General features: G+C 51.9%; 1 protein-coding gene across 1 annotated transcript in view; it reads right to left on the bottom strand.

Annotated features, from left to right (window-relative positions):
* Window positions 1–2,575: 2,575 nt before the first annotated feature.
* The window catches only part of NSMAF (neutral sphingomyelinase activation associated factor), a 624,890-nt gene continuing 610,829 nt past the window's right edge, over window positions 2,576–16,636 (bottom strand). Inside the window, exon 31 of the mRNA XM_085605566.1 lies at window positions 2,576–4,577. Within this exon, the coding sequence (XP_085461692.1) occupies window positions 4,483–4,577 (95 nt within the window). The 3' untranslated portion in view covers window positions 2,576–4,482. The remainder of the gene's footprint in view (window positions 4,578–16,636) is intronic.

The raw sequence follows: 16,636 nt of genomic DNA, 5'->3' as shown, positions 1-16,636 counted from the left end.
CCGTCCACGGGGGACGGACGCGGCGATGCCGCCGACCTGGACATGCGCGCCGAAAGGTGCTTTATCCGGCGCTCTCGCCGTGACTTCAGCTTCATTTGCTGACATGCCTCACAATCCGTGGAGTCGTGGTGCTCCCCCAAACACCACATGCAGTTGGGGTGAGGATCCGTCGCCGACATCTGACGCGAGCAAGACAAGCACATCTTGAAGCCCGAAGGCATTCGCACACTGTACCAAAGAAAAACGCCCAAAGTGGGAAAAGAAGGCCTGAAACAGGCTAGGAACACGATCCAGGTCCGCGTTGCATGCGGAAAAGAAGAAAACTGATGTCAGCGTGCCGAGGTGGGCCTTATGTGACCTCGCTGACGTCACGCCCGCGGAGGGCGTCGGGGCGGAGTCGCGTGGTACAGCCCCCCGGCGCACAGAGATGCTGGGCAAGGAAGTTTTCCGGGTCCAGTCTCACGCCTGGGGATAATTCTACGTTAAGGAATCTGCGGCTAGTAGTTTCTATCAGATACCACTCTTTAAAGTTTCCCCCAATTCAAAGACGCATTTGGGTATAAGTACTGGGTCTCTGACTCCCTCAAATCAGACACTTCTGGATCTTGAACGGAACCTTTGTCAGAGAACTGTTGTGCTGCTCAAAGGACTCAACTGCATTTTTTTCTAAAAAATGCAATATCTCAACTTCTACATGTTGGATCTTTGTTGTTTTTGTCTTGCTTTGTTAAGAATATACTAATCTACTTTTCTAACCTGGTGTGGAGTCTCTCTGTGGTGTATTTACTGTGTTGTTGTCTGAGTTATTGCACAAATACTTTACACATTGCCTTCTAAGTTAAGCCTGCCTGCTCTGTGCCAAGCTACCAGAGGGTGAACACAGAATAGTTTGTGTTGTGACTTACCCTGACTAGGATGGATATGCTCTCTACTTGGACAGGATGCATACCTCGGCCAAATAAGACCCCATTTCTAACACTGCCCCAGACAATGCCACTCTTTCTCCTGAGGGGGACACTATCCTAAATCCAACAGCTCTTTGACAACTATATCTGGGCTGGGAAGTGCCCCAGAATAGAAGCGAAACTCTCATACCGTCTAGGTGGGTGTCCCCCATGTCACCAGTTACTATTATACTGCCTAGTCTAGATATGCGGTGAAGTGGCACAGGAGGGACAGTGAAAAGCACTGTCTCTTTATGGACCAGTCCACCAAATGCATATATGGAAATTGCTGTGGCTCCAGAAAAGGCATCACCCGTGGGACCTAGAGTCCTCCCCGATCACACACGCAACAGTAGTGACATGGGACATTGTGGTGGTAAGGAAGGGGTTGGCTACCGTGCCCTCGCCGCTTACACCAATTTTTAGAAAACCGGAGTTAACCCTGGGTCTCCGGGAGGAGGAGTTTACTGCTCGGCGAGAATCAGGGTGTAAGAGAATAGGACACTTGTTCGAGCCAGAGGGGATCACATTCTTTGAACAACTGAAAACAGGCTATGGAATCTCAGAAAAGGAACAACATCACTATTGGCAATTCTGACACTGGATCTCCAATCCGGAGCTCAAGCGGGTGGCTAATTGCTCACTATTACCGGTGTAGAGATGGCTCTCAACTAAATCAGGGGATAGGCAGATACTTTCTGAACTATATAAATTCATGACACATGGGACCATGGAAGTGAAGACAGGAGGTCATCTAAGATGGGAAAAAGAATTAGGCAGAACCCTAGGGGAGCTGGAAAGTAAAGTGGTTTTCCAGCTTATATCCTCCACAGCTCACAGCGACCCCCTCAAAGAGACTCTTATCAAAATATCATCTTATCAGTACTACACCCGAAGCGGCTACACCAAAGGAATGCCAACAAAGCAGTCACTTGCCGGAGGGGGTGTGGGCAGTCGGAATCAATGCTGTACTTGCTTTGACATTGCGCCAAGCTTACTAAATATTGGTAGAAAATATTAAACAATATAGAAAATATATTTAGCACAAAAATACTGAGATTCCCTGCCCAATGTAATCCTGCCCTCTACACGCCAACAGAGGCAAAGTGATGAAATTAATGCTGGGTACGGCCAAGCAGGTGATACGAAGTACTTGGGGACTACTCATGCACATGATCACCAGCAATGGCTATATAGGATTTGTGAACTGCTGGGCATGGAGAAAATTACAATGATAATTGTCCAAAAAAAGAGATTAATTTGAGGAAGGATGGCAACCCTGCATAGACTTACTCATGTCCAAGTTTAGAGAACTCACTTGCCTCGAGGGTCCTTAAACTAAATGAACAGGAGAACGGAGATGGAAGTGGTCTGCATGAGCACAAGGGCTAACACGGGGCGGTTGCCAGGATGCATATCATTTGAGTATTGGCCGTGGGATGGATGATGCACTGGGACAGGAGGGTGGAGAGGGAAGGATAATATAGTTTTGGAGTCCATTGGTATGTTTCCATGGTTACACATATTCTCTCACACTTTCCACTCATGTTAGTTGACCCACCAGTCTCCAAGATGTGGGAGGAGTGTGCGGTTTCCTAGTTGCACTGAAAAACCAAATAAAACAAAATTGATTCTAAAAATACTCCTGTTCCATTTTATTTCTATTTCTCCATTTGTATGCTTTGTTGAAGCAGACACTTTAAATTAACACTGCCAGCTTAAAAATTACACAAAACACAACATGCACGAAAATAAAAAAGAAACACTTTGGGTATAAATGGAATTACTGCTGGAGAACCGAAATTGCATGTGGTAAATGCAATATATGTTTTAAATCGGAATCTTAAATAAAGTGTATTTATTTCAGTGTAAAAGAAAAAGGTCACAAAATACTGACTTGGTTTGGTGGTTACGCAAAGTATTTTGTTCATAGAAAAAATATAACTCGAACACAAAGAAATAAGAACTAGTTTACATGTGTGCACTATCAGCAGGATATGACCATGGGATTAAAAGTAGCTTGATTATGCTGCCTCGAAAATGGTCACTGACTTTGGGTATTATACACAGAGAGAGTATCTAGGACTCCACATGAGAAGCCTGCAATTTACACTGTAATTCTTTGACCATTCAATGTAAACACAAGAAGCGACAGTACATTTAAAATGTCTCAGTAGTGCAAGCAAATATAACGATTATGTATATGGTTATGTTATACTACTCCAATTATAAGTTGCCAAATGATGGGCATTTCTTGAGGTTTCTGTACTGTACTTATTTAGTTGGCTTCCCAAGTATTTGCACGGTGAGGCTTTGGTTTAGGCATGGCGACTAGTAGTAGTTAAAAAAGGATTTCCACCAACTCCTTCTTCGGTGATGCTAGCTGTCCCTTTACACAGTTATTGTCTTCTTGTCTTTCTGTGGGCTGTCCTGAGTTTGAACCAGTTTCTACAGTCATATACACTTGTTTTGTGCTCAGTAGTTCCTTCACCTTCCACAGATTGCTTCCTTACTTTTCTGCCTTCTCGGGTCCAGGGATGCCACGAGGGTAGTGCAGGTAAAGGAGTATTGCTTTAGCAGCAACTGGACCCTCAACATTCGAGTCTGCGGAGGCCCTCAGGAATCTGGGTCCCATGAAAAGTATTGCACAAACTATTACTGCTCCGTTGTCACAAGTAGGTTGCAGTATGAAAAGAAATGGCCTATTCTAGATCAGTGCTGAAGTCAATCATTTTAGCCTGCAATATTTGACACTTTATACAAGTCACATTACCAGAAGACCATATGCACCACAACTGGGAAACAGCTACATTTGGTAACTGAAGATAATTTCAACAGATTTTTAGGGCACAGCTGAATGAAACTGAATCCGCTGATGGTTGTCATCTTAGTCGGAAGTGGAGTCCCCTGAGGCACAACCAATTGCCAATTACATCCATTAATTCTAGGAAACTTAGATTGCTTAAGATGGCAAGAATAAGTTCAATTTTCATTGTCCGTTATAAAAGAACTACACAAAAACTTAGAGACCATGATTAACGTAATAGTAGGCAGTCTTTTCTTCACTTACAGTCAAAAAAAGTCATGACTTTTCTAAGCTGGGTAATGCTGTGAACTTGATCTTTAACACCGTTCTCAAAACCCTGGAGTCCACGCCATTAGTCTCTGGTTGGCAAAGAACATCGCGGAGTAAACGAACACATTTCATGTTTTAATTACAAAAAATATTGCATTTACTTGCAGCATTTAAGGCATACATAATATTTCAAGCAGGTACACTTTATAACAGTTCATATTGAACTAGAAACTAGTACTTACATATACAATGTAGTACACCTGAACGGATCAATCAAACCAACAATTTCAGTGCAATTGCTTAAAATACCTAACCAAGCAAAAACCAAGTGATTTGGCTAACAGTCATATTTGAAAATATGAGAACTCCTTTTAAAAATGTGATTTAAAATACAGTAACTTCAGAAAGCTCCTTTAGTTTAAATATTTCGATAAGGAAAAGGGGATTTGTGATTGGTGGAACTCAAAACACCAGTTTCCAGAGTATGACGTTTTTATCTTCTCCGCCTGTGATGATGGTGTTGCACTGCTCATTCATCCATATACAAGTTACCGCGCCTGAATGAAACATGAATGAAAGTGATCATTATAAATACGAATCCATTTTGAATACTGATCATACTTTTTGAATAGCAATGTACATCCCAAATAGCAAAGTAGCCCAACAGTAGTTGAATTAGACATAGGTTGCCTAGCAGCAGATGTTACATTCTTCCACATGCCTACATATTTTGACTTCAGATTTCTCATCATGTACTTCCTGCCCACACTACACACTGGAACCAAAACTTTGCTGCAATACCAATTTGCCAGTGTCAGGTGAGATCAATGAAACAGCATGACCAGATATGATGAAGCATGTCCATAAAGGCACCAATGAGAGATGTTCTCATTAACTGCCCCACACAAAGACAATAGGAAAATACCATGCTACTAAATAAACAAAAAATCCGAAATGAAAACATTACGAAATAATGAACAAGCCTTCAGCAGAAGGATAGTGGCCGGAGAGCTCAGTGAAAAATCTGCAGGAAGTATTTATCAGCAAGACTATTACTGAAGCGTATTCGTATTCGTCTGATAGATACACCTTCATGCAGGCCTGAAGATGAAAGACTCCCAGAGCTTCTTGACATAGTGAAGAGGACCTGGACTGCACAGGGATCTCTAGAAATGCCCAGCCATATATTTCCAACACTGGATTCAAAGCAAAAATGCAAGGTGAAAGTATAGAGAAAGAACTACGTCACAGTTGACGGATGTGTGCCAATGTTAGCCTCTATTAGGATTAAAGTACCTCTTGTTGAATGAGCTCAGCTACCCACTTTGTTGCCAGTTCAGAACATTCTTTGAGGTCTCTGAACTGGTTTTTTACAGTTGATCACCACTGAATCCAAAAAACAACCAGTTCTCAAGCCTACGTTCCTTAGCTCTCTCCTAAAAACACCTAAGGGCTATGCGCCAGCCTGTGGGGACGTTCCTCTATCTGACTGCGTGAGATGGTCGATACAAAAGCACAAGTTACTACTTGTGTAACGATACATCTGTAAGAGACATCAGTTAGTGATAGATTCCTTACCTTAGAATATCCCCAGGCGTCAGACTGGATCCGGAAAGTTTTGCTAGCAGTATCCCTGTGCGTCAGTAGGTGGCGTCCTGCGGCTCCGCATCCATCGTAAGCTCCGAGATGACGTCACGGAGACTACTTAAGCGCCACCCATGCGCGCTGACGTCAGTTCTGTACACTACTTTCCACACCAGGAACGCAGAGCAGCCATGCAAGAAACTGACCACTGGTGCCAAGAAACTAGGGCCCTGAGTAGGATGACCTTAACCCTAGAAATCAGGTCGCAGACGGGGAGGATGGGTGGGGCGGTAAGGAATATATCACTAACTAATGTCTCTTACAGATATACCGTTACACAAGTAGTAACTTGTGCATCTGAAAGATACATGTTAGTGATAGATTCCTTACCTTAGAATAGATACCCCAGCAATTCCAACCCTGGTGGAGGGTCTGCGAACAGATTACACCAGAAAGTCACGGAGAACAGAACGGCCAAAGAAGCGGTCTCTCCGGACTTGACTGTCAAGGCAGTAATGCTTGGTAAGAGTGTGCAGTGAGGCCCACGTAGCTGCCTGTCAAATGTCCTGCAAGGGAACGCCGCGGTCCAAGGCAACAGTGGCTGCAGTTGCCCTGGTAGAATGGGCATGCAGCCCCACAGGAGGCTCCTTCTTAGCCAAGTAGTAACATGCTTTGATGCACAGAATGACCCACTGCGAGATGGTTCGTTTGTGCACTGCCCAACCTTTTTTGGCGCCCACGTAGCCAACAAAGAGCTGGTTATCCACCCGGAACTGCTGTGTACGCTTCAGATAGAATCCGAGCGCACGTTTTGGGTCCAGGTTGCCCTGATGCTGCGCCCACTGGAACTTTTGGTCCCACTGAAGTACCCGCATATGGCATCTGGCATGGTGCACTAGCAGGATGCAGGAGGCCATTAGGTCCAAGAGCCGGTGGGTCATCCTGACTGAAACCCGGGACAGAGGCTGAAAGGTCAGAATCATAGCCTGAATATCCCAGACTCGCTGCTCGGGAGGAAAAACCCAAAACAGCGTCGAATCCAGAACCACTCCGATGAAGGGGAGCTTCCGAGAAGGACTCCGGTGCGACTTCGGCACGTTGATGGAGAACCCCAGCAAATGCAGGAGATCGTTCCGGAGGTCCAAGATGGGGCGCAGGCCCCCTTTGTCCTTCTTGGGGACCAGAAAGTAGTGGGAATAACAACCACTCCCCACTTCCGGCCCAGGAACGCACTCGATGGCCCCCTTGGCCAAGAGGGCCGTGACTTCCTGCTGGTGAAGTACCAAGTGATCCCCCGACATGCGGTGGCACCGAGGTGGCATGGCTGGAGGAGAGGACTGAAAGGGAAGAGAGTAACCTCTGCGGATGATCTGCAACACCCACTTGTCCGATGTGATATCGCGCCAGTGGGGGAGGTGGTGGCGGATCCTGCCACTCACCAGCATGGGGTGCTCCACAAAGCTCGTATTAGGAAGGTTTGGAGGTAGAAGCAGCGGGGCGGAGGTGGACTGACCCCCACGCTGATTCCCACACCCGCCCCTGTGGAAGCCACGTCCATGCTGAGGCTGGTTCTGCACAGGCTTGCTGAAGGAACGCGCCTGGGCACCTCTGCCGTGGCCACGAAAGGAACGAAACCCAGGAGTGTCCGGGCTTTTTGCGGAAAGACCCAAGGACTTGGCCGTGGCCTGCGAGTCCTGCAAACGCTCCAGTGCACTGTCGGCCTTATCGTCAAACAGGCGAGTGCCATCAAAGGGCATTTCCATGAGCGAGCTCTGGACATCAGGTGAGAACCCGGTGGATCTCAGCCAGGCGTGGCGACGAAGCGCCACAGTTGCAGAAATCGCATTGCCCAGTGAGTCAGCGGTGTCCAAACCACACCGAATGGCAAACTTAGCCGCATCCTTACCCTCAGCAACTGCTTGGGACAGCACAGCGTGGACCTCCTCAGGGCACTGAGGCAACGCCTGAGCAACCGTATCCCACAACGCGTGGGAATAGCGGCCCAATAAGCAGGCGGTGTTCACTGACCGCATCCTCAAGCTGCCCGAAGAGAACAACCGCTTTCAGAACTGCTCCAGCTTCTTAGAGTCCTTACCCGGCGGAGCCGTGGGGAAAGGCACTCTGCAATGTCGAGGCTTGGATGACCAGGCTCTCAGGCGTAGGATGAGTGATCAGAAACGCGGGGTCACCAGGCGCCGAGCGTTGATGCCTGGCGACATTCTTATTCACAGGGGCCCTTGTGGCCGGCCTCGACCAAGTGCCCAACAAGACGGCAGTGAGGGCGTCGTTAAAGGGAAGCAGGGGCTCTGACGAAGTGGACGCTGTCAGGAGCACCTCAGTGAGGAGATTAGTCTTGAGGGTCGGGGGCGCTAGAGGGCGCGCACGCAGTATGGCCGCACTCCTGTGAGGCTCCTGCAGCCTGGATGGCTAATCCGACATTTATCCTTCTTCCCTGACCACCTTCCTTGCACTGATCGGGGATAGATGTGCCTGTTCCCCTCCTGCGGCTCCGATTGAAGTTTGGAGGCTGTACGCCGCGGGAGAACGCAGTTATCGACATCGCGGGGTGGCCGGCGCCCTTGCCTGCAGTCTTGTGGAGCGCTCGACCGGACCTCTGTTCTACGCTACGCCGAGGCATGCCATGCGGCGTGTGGGCCCCGGCGAGGGAGCCAGCGCAGCGGAGCCCAGGTGAACGTGCCCCGTGGAGGCTGCACCCGTGCGAGGCTTGACGGGGGCTGCCTGACTTGAAGACGCGTCCTGTGCCTGGCGGGATCCCGGTGAAGCTCAGCAGCCATGAGGACCGGGGATTGCTGGGGACTGGTGACCGCGGCAGGGGACCCCTCGCCTGGCTGTGTGGCTGCCGGGGCCTGCGACGCTGCGTGGGACTATCCGAGAGGTGGGTTTTCCGGACCCCCTCCCCACCACTCATTCTAGAGGGAGCTTGCGGGGCGACGACTGGGGGTTGTCTGGCCCCCCCCTCCCCCCCCTGGCGGCGTGGCTGACCGAAGCGCACATCTCTACAGGGCTGCTGCTGGACGCCGAGGACTGTCCTACTAGGCGCTGCGACCTTGCTGGTTATTGTGCCCCGTGATCTAAGGGCTACTCACCTGGACTGTTGGCGTGCAGCGCATGTGGCGATGCTGCACGATTGCCGGATTGCGTGCGCCTGTGGCCTGGGTGCTGGCGCTTGGCGCGGATTTGGTGGAGAGAGCCCTAGGAACATTTGCAGCAGGGCTCCTGGTAGCTGTTGCCTCCCGGTGGTGGGCTCCGCTCCTGCCGCGTGACTACGAGCGCTGACTCGAGGGCCCCTGGCTGACTTGTGGTGGTGGGAACCTGCCCTTGGGCCCCTTCCCTCCCGCTTGAGGCGCTGCTGGCGGTTGTGGGGAGGTGCTGGCTGGCGTGGCCCCGTAGGCGACGGGGGGTCGGGGGGGCCCTCGCTGCCGCCCTTTGCATCGGAGGGCTTGCCTGGGCCCTCTCTCCGGCAGGCACCGGCTGCGCTCACGCCGCGCCCTGAGATTCGCCACTCAAGTGCATCCTGCGGAGGGTAGCCCTCGCTCTCTCGCGCCCGGCGCTGGCCCCCCGCCGCTGGCCCAGGATGGGTAAACAAGATAACAAGCAGCCGAAACTTACATTTGCTGCCCCGACGGCTAAGGTGGGACTGCGAACTGCGCCGGATGCAGAGGCCCCGCGGGGCCCAGATGTGGACGCGGCCTCTTCACCGTCGGACCTCCAACAGATGATGTGGGAGATGAGACAAGGCTTTGCCACCATAGTGGACAAGGTGGACCGCCTCTCGTCACGCATAGATGCGTTTGCGCAGAAGTTAGATGCCCACGAGGACCGTCTGACTGAGGCTGAGCGGCGGATCTCCGATAACGATGACACCACGGCCTCTCACACCACGCAGCTCTCCAGAATGGACAATGTGCTTAAAATCATAGCGGCCAAGAACGAGGAGTTGGAGGCCCGCAGCCGACGCAATAACATCCGCGTGGTAGGTGTGCCCGAATCCACCAACACTGGCCGCATGGAGGAGTACGTGGAAAAGATCCTCCTGGCCTCCATCGGCCCTGAGACATTCTCGAAGCAGTTTATTGTTGAGAGGGCGCACCGTTCCCTGGGGCCGCGGCCTCGTCCTGGGGCCCCGCCTAGGCCCATCATCGCCCGGCTCTTGAACTATCGAGATCGAGATGCTGCACTGCGAGCCGCACGCATGAATCAAAATCTTTCCTGCGAGGGTGTCAACTTCACCGTCTACCCAGATTTTACGCCTGTAGTCCAGGAACAGCGGCGTAAATTCACGGAGGTCAAGAAAAAACTCCATGCCCTCCAAATTGACTACGCGCTGCTATATCCGGCGAAGCTGAGAGTCACTCATCAAGCAAAGCAACATTTTTTTACGAACCCGCAACAAGTGGAGGACTACTTGAAGACCCTTCGGAGGGCTAGGGCGGCGCAACCAGACGTGGAGGATGCTGATCTGCGGGATGAACAATAACTGTTAGTTTGCTTTTCTCCGGGGCCTGTCCCTTACACGCGAGGGGGGTGCTGCTGACATCTCTTCTAGTGTTTCTCCATCCGTGCCCCCCTCTGTGACAGTGCTGTGACTGATCGAGATTGCCTAGATCGGTTGCTGGTCGGCGGTTGGTAAAGTATTCCAGGCAACATCCTCTCCCCTTCCCGTGCTGCTGTTCGGGAGTGGGTGGCAGAGGGTGAATCTGTGCGCCCCTGGAGGTCCCCTGGTGGGTGTACCCCTATGCACGATCGGACTATGTTGCTCCTGTTGAGCTTTGTGTGGGCAGTGTTGGGGAGGGGGGGGGGGGGGGGGGGGGGAGTATCTTCTGGCAAGTTGGGGCTGCTTCAGTTGGTGGGGGGTGGGGGGGGCCCTTTCGAGTCCTCTCTGGGCTTTTTTGTGGCCTACCCGGGTGTTGTGGTTTTAATGTTTACAGGGCTAGCCGCGACCTGCCGGATGACGGCACTGGGGTCACTGATGACCTGTCTCTGTTATAGGGGTGGAGGATGCACTAGGGTACTGGCTAGGCACCTGGGCTCCCATTCCTGGGTAGGTGTGCGAGTCTCTATTTTCGAATGCTGTAGTGGGGATTGTATTAGGCCTATATATAGAGTTGCAATTTCAATTGATACAGGATACAAGGCAGGGGTGTCTTTGGGGTGGGGCGGAGGGACAATGATGTTTGACAATAATGGTACAATGCTGGGCGAAGCCAACATTACAGGGATGTTACTCGCTAAGTTGACATGGGTTTTTGCCATAGGATTAGGTAGTTGCCCCTTAGAGTGCTCTCTAACGTGCGTAGTTATTGGAGATGGATGTTATTGTGCCCAGAGCTTTGAGTTTGCTCGCAGGAAGCGCGGCCTCTGCGCGGGAGGAGTGGGGTTGCAGACAGGTATGACCAGAGGGAGGAGACTGTTGGTGGTCCCTATACCAGTGCACGCTATTTCTTGTTTGTATCTGCCCGCCTATGGGAGACAATGATTTGAACATACTCACTTGGAACGTCAGAGGCCTGGGGGACCCTAGGAAGCGTAGACAAATCCTTTCTTATCTGGATCGCCATGCTGTACACATAGCGTTTCTTCAGGAGACACACTTCAAGGCACAGGCCGCTCCTACTTTTGCCGGCAGATGGGCGCAATATACTGCCTTTTCTTCCTATTCTTCGTACGCTCGTGGTGTTGCAATACTGGTGAAAAAGGGGACCCCCTTTATTTTGTCAGGCACCAAGAGTGATAGCCAGGGCAGGTATTGCCTGATGTGGGGAAGATTAGGACATAGGACAGTCACCTTGGTCTGCTGTTATGGCCCCAATGTGGACGACCCACGCTTCTTTGCAGACCTTGGCGCCCTCATAGTGGGCATAGGCGCACAGCGCCTCATATGGGGAGGGGATTTTAACACCACCCTCCATCCTCCAATGGACAGGTCCCACCCAGCCTCACACCACTACACCCAGTACCGAAAGGCGCTTTTAGAGATAATAGAGGAGCATCACTTGATTGACACGTGGAGACACTTACACACTGCAGACCGTGAAGGTACACACTTCACGGCGCAGGCGAAATCCTGGGCACGGCTGGACTACGTCTTCCTGGCCCCACATTTTCATGCGGCGCTGGCTCGAGCACACCACCTCTCGAGAACCTTTTCGGATCATGCGCCGGTGCGTGTCAGCTTACGGGCGGCTGACTTAGCCCCCCCGCGGACGGCCTGGCGTCTACAACCCACGATGCTGCTGGATGCGGTTTTCCAGGAGGAACTTAGGGAAGAATGCTTAGATTTCTTTCAGCGCAATAAGGACTCTGTGAAAGATGTGGAAACTATCTGGGATGCGTTCAAGGTGACGTTGCGGGGCATCTGCATCGCCAAGGGGTCCGGGGTACTGAAGAGTATCACCACACGACTTCGCACCCTGGAAACTGACCTGAAAAAGCTAGAGGCGTCGGTGGCTGACAACCCTAATGATGCGGTGTTGGCTTGTATTCGGGAGAAGCTCTCGGAGTATATGGCCGAAGCCGCTAGGGAAACTAAATTTAGAGGCAAACATTGGACCGCCCGTCGGTACGGCGAGGGCGAGAGGCCGGGGAAGGCTCTGGCGGCAACAGTACGGTTGCTGCGGCCGAATAACACTATCATGGAGGTGGTAGGGGAAGCTGGTGCCTTATATGGAGATACCGCGGACATACTCAACGTGTTCGTTATACACTATCGCAACTTGTACACTTCGGCCAGGTCGGAGGAACTGCGCTTGCACGAATATCTTGAGGACGTATCACTGGGGTGGCTTAGCGACGCGCAAAGAGAGTTTCTGAGCTCTCCCTTCGAGTTGGACGAGGTGCGCGAGGCTATTATGCATATGAGCTCGGGCAAGGCCGCCGGACTGGACGGGATACCAATTGAATTTTATAAGACGTACATCGAATTTATGGCGCCGGTCTTGCGCGAGGTGTATGAAGACGCATTGGAGGTGGGCCACCTTCCCCCCTCGATGCGCGTGGCCCTCATCACGTCCCTTCTTAAGCCAGGGAAGGCAGCTAATGACTGCGACTCTTACCGACCCCTGTCCTTGCTGAATTGCGATGCGAAAATCCTAGCTAAACTTATAGCTGCTCGCATTAATCTGCTTCTCCCTAACCTGATCTTACCTGATCAGGCCGGGTTTGTGCCTGGTCGGGCTACATCCCATAACCTGCGCATTTTCTTTTCGATTCTGAATTCAGTGCACGACGACCAGCCTATGGCGGCAGTCTTCCTTGACGCCACGAAGGCGTTCGACTCCTTAGAGTGGGACTATTTGTTCCAAGTGCTGGCACGCATGGGGTTTCCGGGCATTTTTATCTCGTGGATCAAGTTGTTATACACTGCTCCTACAGCCAAAGTACTGGTGAACGGTCAGCTTTCTGCTTCTTTCCCCATCACCAGGGGCACCAGGCAGGGGTGTCCTCTGTCACCCTTGCTGTTTGCCCTGGCCATGGAGCCTCTGGCGGCGAAACTGCGGCAACATCACAAAGAGAAGGCGCTGAGATGTTTCCAGAGACAAATATTGATATCTCTGTACGCGGATGACATCACTCTCTATATACGCGACCCGAAGGATAATCTCAACCCGATTCTTAGGGAATTCATCCGCTTTGGTGTGATTTCCGGGGTCCAGATAAATTGGAGTAAGTCGTGTTTGTTCCCCCTCACGGCCTCCACTGGGCGGTTCGGGTTGGACTTCCCCCTCGCCTGGTGCGAGGGGGATTTTAAATACTTGGGTATACACATACAAAAAAATAGGGAGGAGCTCATGCGAGCTAACTATGGCACATCAATTACCCGCATTGCGGACTACGTTACTCGCTGGATCGCCTTGCCCTTGTCCATGGCAGGCAGAGCATCGTTGATTAAAATTATAATACTACCGCAACTGCTGTATCTGTTTTTGAATATCCCACTCCATCCTGGTGCCTTTTTTTTTAAGCGACTCCGCACCGAGCTCATAAGACTAGTTTGGGGCGGTAAGTCGCCCCGGCTCAAGTGGGAAATTCTTACCAGGCCGTATGATCAGGGCGGTTTTGGTGTCCCCAATTTTGAGCTGTATTATCGGGCAGCCCAGGTGCATTTCGCATACTTCTGGATACGGCAGCCCAGATATATGCCACAGCTCGCAGCTGAGCATTGGCTGGCTCACCCAATCCCCGTGGAGGGCGCATTTTATATCCCAGTGCTGGGAAGAGATAAAACACCGACAACGGTGCTCAGCACAGTGTCAGCATGGAATCACTTAGCTGCCTCCTTGGGGCACGACTTGTTGTACGCACCGCTTCTGCCCCTTACTTACCACCCAAGTATGCCCCTGCTGCAGGAGGCGGGATTCCGGAAGCTGCTTCACACCATCCATGTCGTGACTTGGGGGGACCTGTATCACAATGGCGCATTTCGCTCTATGGAACACCTCTATGAGGGCTTGGACCCCTCTCCGCTTGACATTTTTTTCTATATCCGGCTTAGGCAGGGGATACGGGCGCTCACGCCCAGTTTTCCACGGGAGCCCCCGCAGATGGCACCGTTACAGCGCATCCTAACCGACGACGCCCCAACTAAATTGGTTTCCAAAGTATATGGGTCGGTACATTCGTTAATGCCAGCGCCGCAGCTTGCAGCTAGGGAAAAATGGGACAGGGAGTTACAGACCCCGTTGACGGATAAACAATGGCGATTCTGCTTGTTACAGACGGAGCGCATTTCCTCCAGTAGCCGGTTCCGAATCATACATTACAAATACATTCATAGGCGATACCACACACCTGTCAGGCTTCACAGCTATGGGCTCCGAGACAACAACTGCTGCGATAGATGCCGGGTCCCTGGGGCGGATTTCCTTCACCTGGCCTGGGCCTGCGAAGAAGTGCATCGGTATTGGTGTCAGGTGTTTGAAGCGCTCTCTAAAATGATCAGCACAGATGTAGTGCCCTCCCCTCTTCTGGCCCTGCTGGGGTATGTGGAGCCGATACAGGCGTCACATCGCAAATTCATCGCGCTCGCTTTTTTGCTGGCTAAGAGGAGAGTTGCGTGTCGCTGGGGCAGGGGCAGGGCCCCGAAATTCAAGGACTGGGTGCGGGATCTTATCTACTGCCAAGAACAGAACTGCACGTTCTCTGAGCTTATGCCGCCAACGTCCCGGCCTAGGGACATCTGGGCTCCGCTGAGATGCTATCTTTTGGCGGGGGAGGCCGAGGCGGGCAAATAGGTCACTGCATAGAGCCCGGTGGGCGTGGGGCTCCGGGGGCTTCGGACGGAGGGTGGCCCGGATCGTGGCTGCAGGCCCTCTGCTGGGTGTGCTATGGGACTGGTGTGTCTCCACTCGGCTCTGCCGGGCGTAATACTGTTGCTGGAAATACCAAGAGGGAGACCCCCAAGGCGAGGTCGGCATGATAGTAGCTTCTGTGAGTGTCCACCTGTGGGGGTTGCTGCTGTGTCTGGTTGGGACTGTTATACTTGCACTGTCTGCCATGTCGTCTCTGTATCTCCTCACTGCCTCCTCTGTATTTACGTTGCTGAAAATGTGAACTCTTGGTCGAACTTGGTCTACAGCTGTATGTTCACTGTAAAGTTTCAAAATAAAGTTTAAAATATAAAAATAAAGTAGAATGTATATGAATAGGATGGATACAAAAGTATTTACTGTTCAATAGGCTTACCAGGTGTATGGTTCGTGTTTAGATAACAAGATGATAGTAATAGGGATTACCTCATTTGTGTATCAATAGATAATATGTGTCTTAATCAGATGTTTGTTTGAACTATTACAATTATGATTTTAAATGTATTAATTTCTGTTTATATAACAGCCCTGTGTGCGCGAAACACGTGTTGGCATTTCTTCTAATTTTCTGTCGACAAAAGAATAAACTTTCAAAAAAATAGTCTTGAGGGTCACCTTAGGAAGATCGAGGTTGAGGACCTCAGCTGCCCGACGGAGCACCATCATGTAGGAGGCGCCCTCCTCCATGGTAGGCGGGGGAGAGGCAAACCCCGGGTCAGAAGAGACATCGAGTTCGCCGGCGTCCTCCAAGTCATCCACCCAGTCCTGCTCGGAGTCACACTGATGGGCAAGAGAGTCCTCGAACCCCTCCCAGTCATCCTCCACCTCTGTTGCATGGGCTACAGACCGCGGCGGCAGAGCTGGAGCCAGAGAAGGAACATACGGCGTCGGAAATGGCGCCATGAACGGCACCGGCCGGGGCCAAGTCGGCGCCGCGTCCCAATGCGGAACAAAATGGTCCTGGAACCGGGACAAACGGCACCCACTGCGGCGCCGGAGGTGGAGCCGAGGGTGGTGCTGGGACCGGAGCTTGTAGCGCTGGACCTCGTGGCGCCGGGGCTGAAGCCAACAGCGCAGGATCCTGTGGCGCCAAAGCTGGATCCGCTGGTGGTGCCGGCGGCCCAACAGGATCTGGACACGGGACCGCGGGGCCCGAAGGCGCACCGGCGGGAGCCTGAGGCCTAAAAAGGCAGTCCATGGTGGCAAGAAATTCTTGCACCTATTCGGGAGTCGCCGACGGACCCGGGTAAAGCGGGTAGGCCGCAGGACTTCCAGGCTCCAAAGGAGCCGCAGGGGCAGAACCCCTGTCCCCCTCATCCGAGGACCGACAGGGGGGACGTCGGAAAGCGAACACGCTTCTTCGACTTCTTTTTATGTCGTCACTTACCGGAATCCGAGGGCAAAGACTTGGAGCCCGAGGAACGACGACTGCGGCCCCGCGAGCGTTCCCGGGAACGGTCCCTGGACCTGGAATGGCATTGAGACGAGTGCCGGACCTCCAGCAGCTTCCGGCGCCACTCCCTCAAGGCCTTCGGGGCCATGGCCCGACAGTCCCGGCAGGACCGGGAGTCGTGGTCGGTCTCCAGGCAGTATGGGCAAACATCGTGTGGGTCCGCCACCGACATATTGCGACGGCAGACCCCACAAGACTTAAACCCAGGCATCCCTACGTGCACCAAGGAGAAAAAGGGGAGACAAAAGTCTCA

Source organism: Triturus cristatus, chromosome 5_1, assembly GCF_964204655.1.
Source record: "Triturus cristatus chromosome 5_1, aTriCri1.1, whole genome shotgun sequence".
In the NCBI taxonomy this organism is placed as follows: domain Eukaryota; kingdom Metazoa; phylum Chordata; class Amphibia; order Caudata; family Salamandridae; genus Triturus; species Triturus cristatus.
The sequence above is the reverse complement of the archived record's forward strand: the minus strand, read 5'-3'. Positions and strand labels throughout refer to the sequence as shown.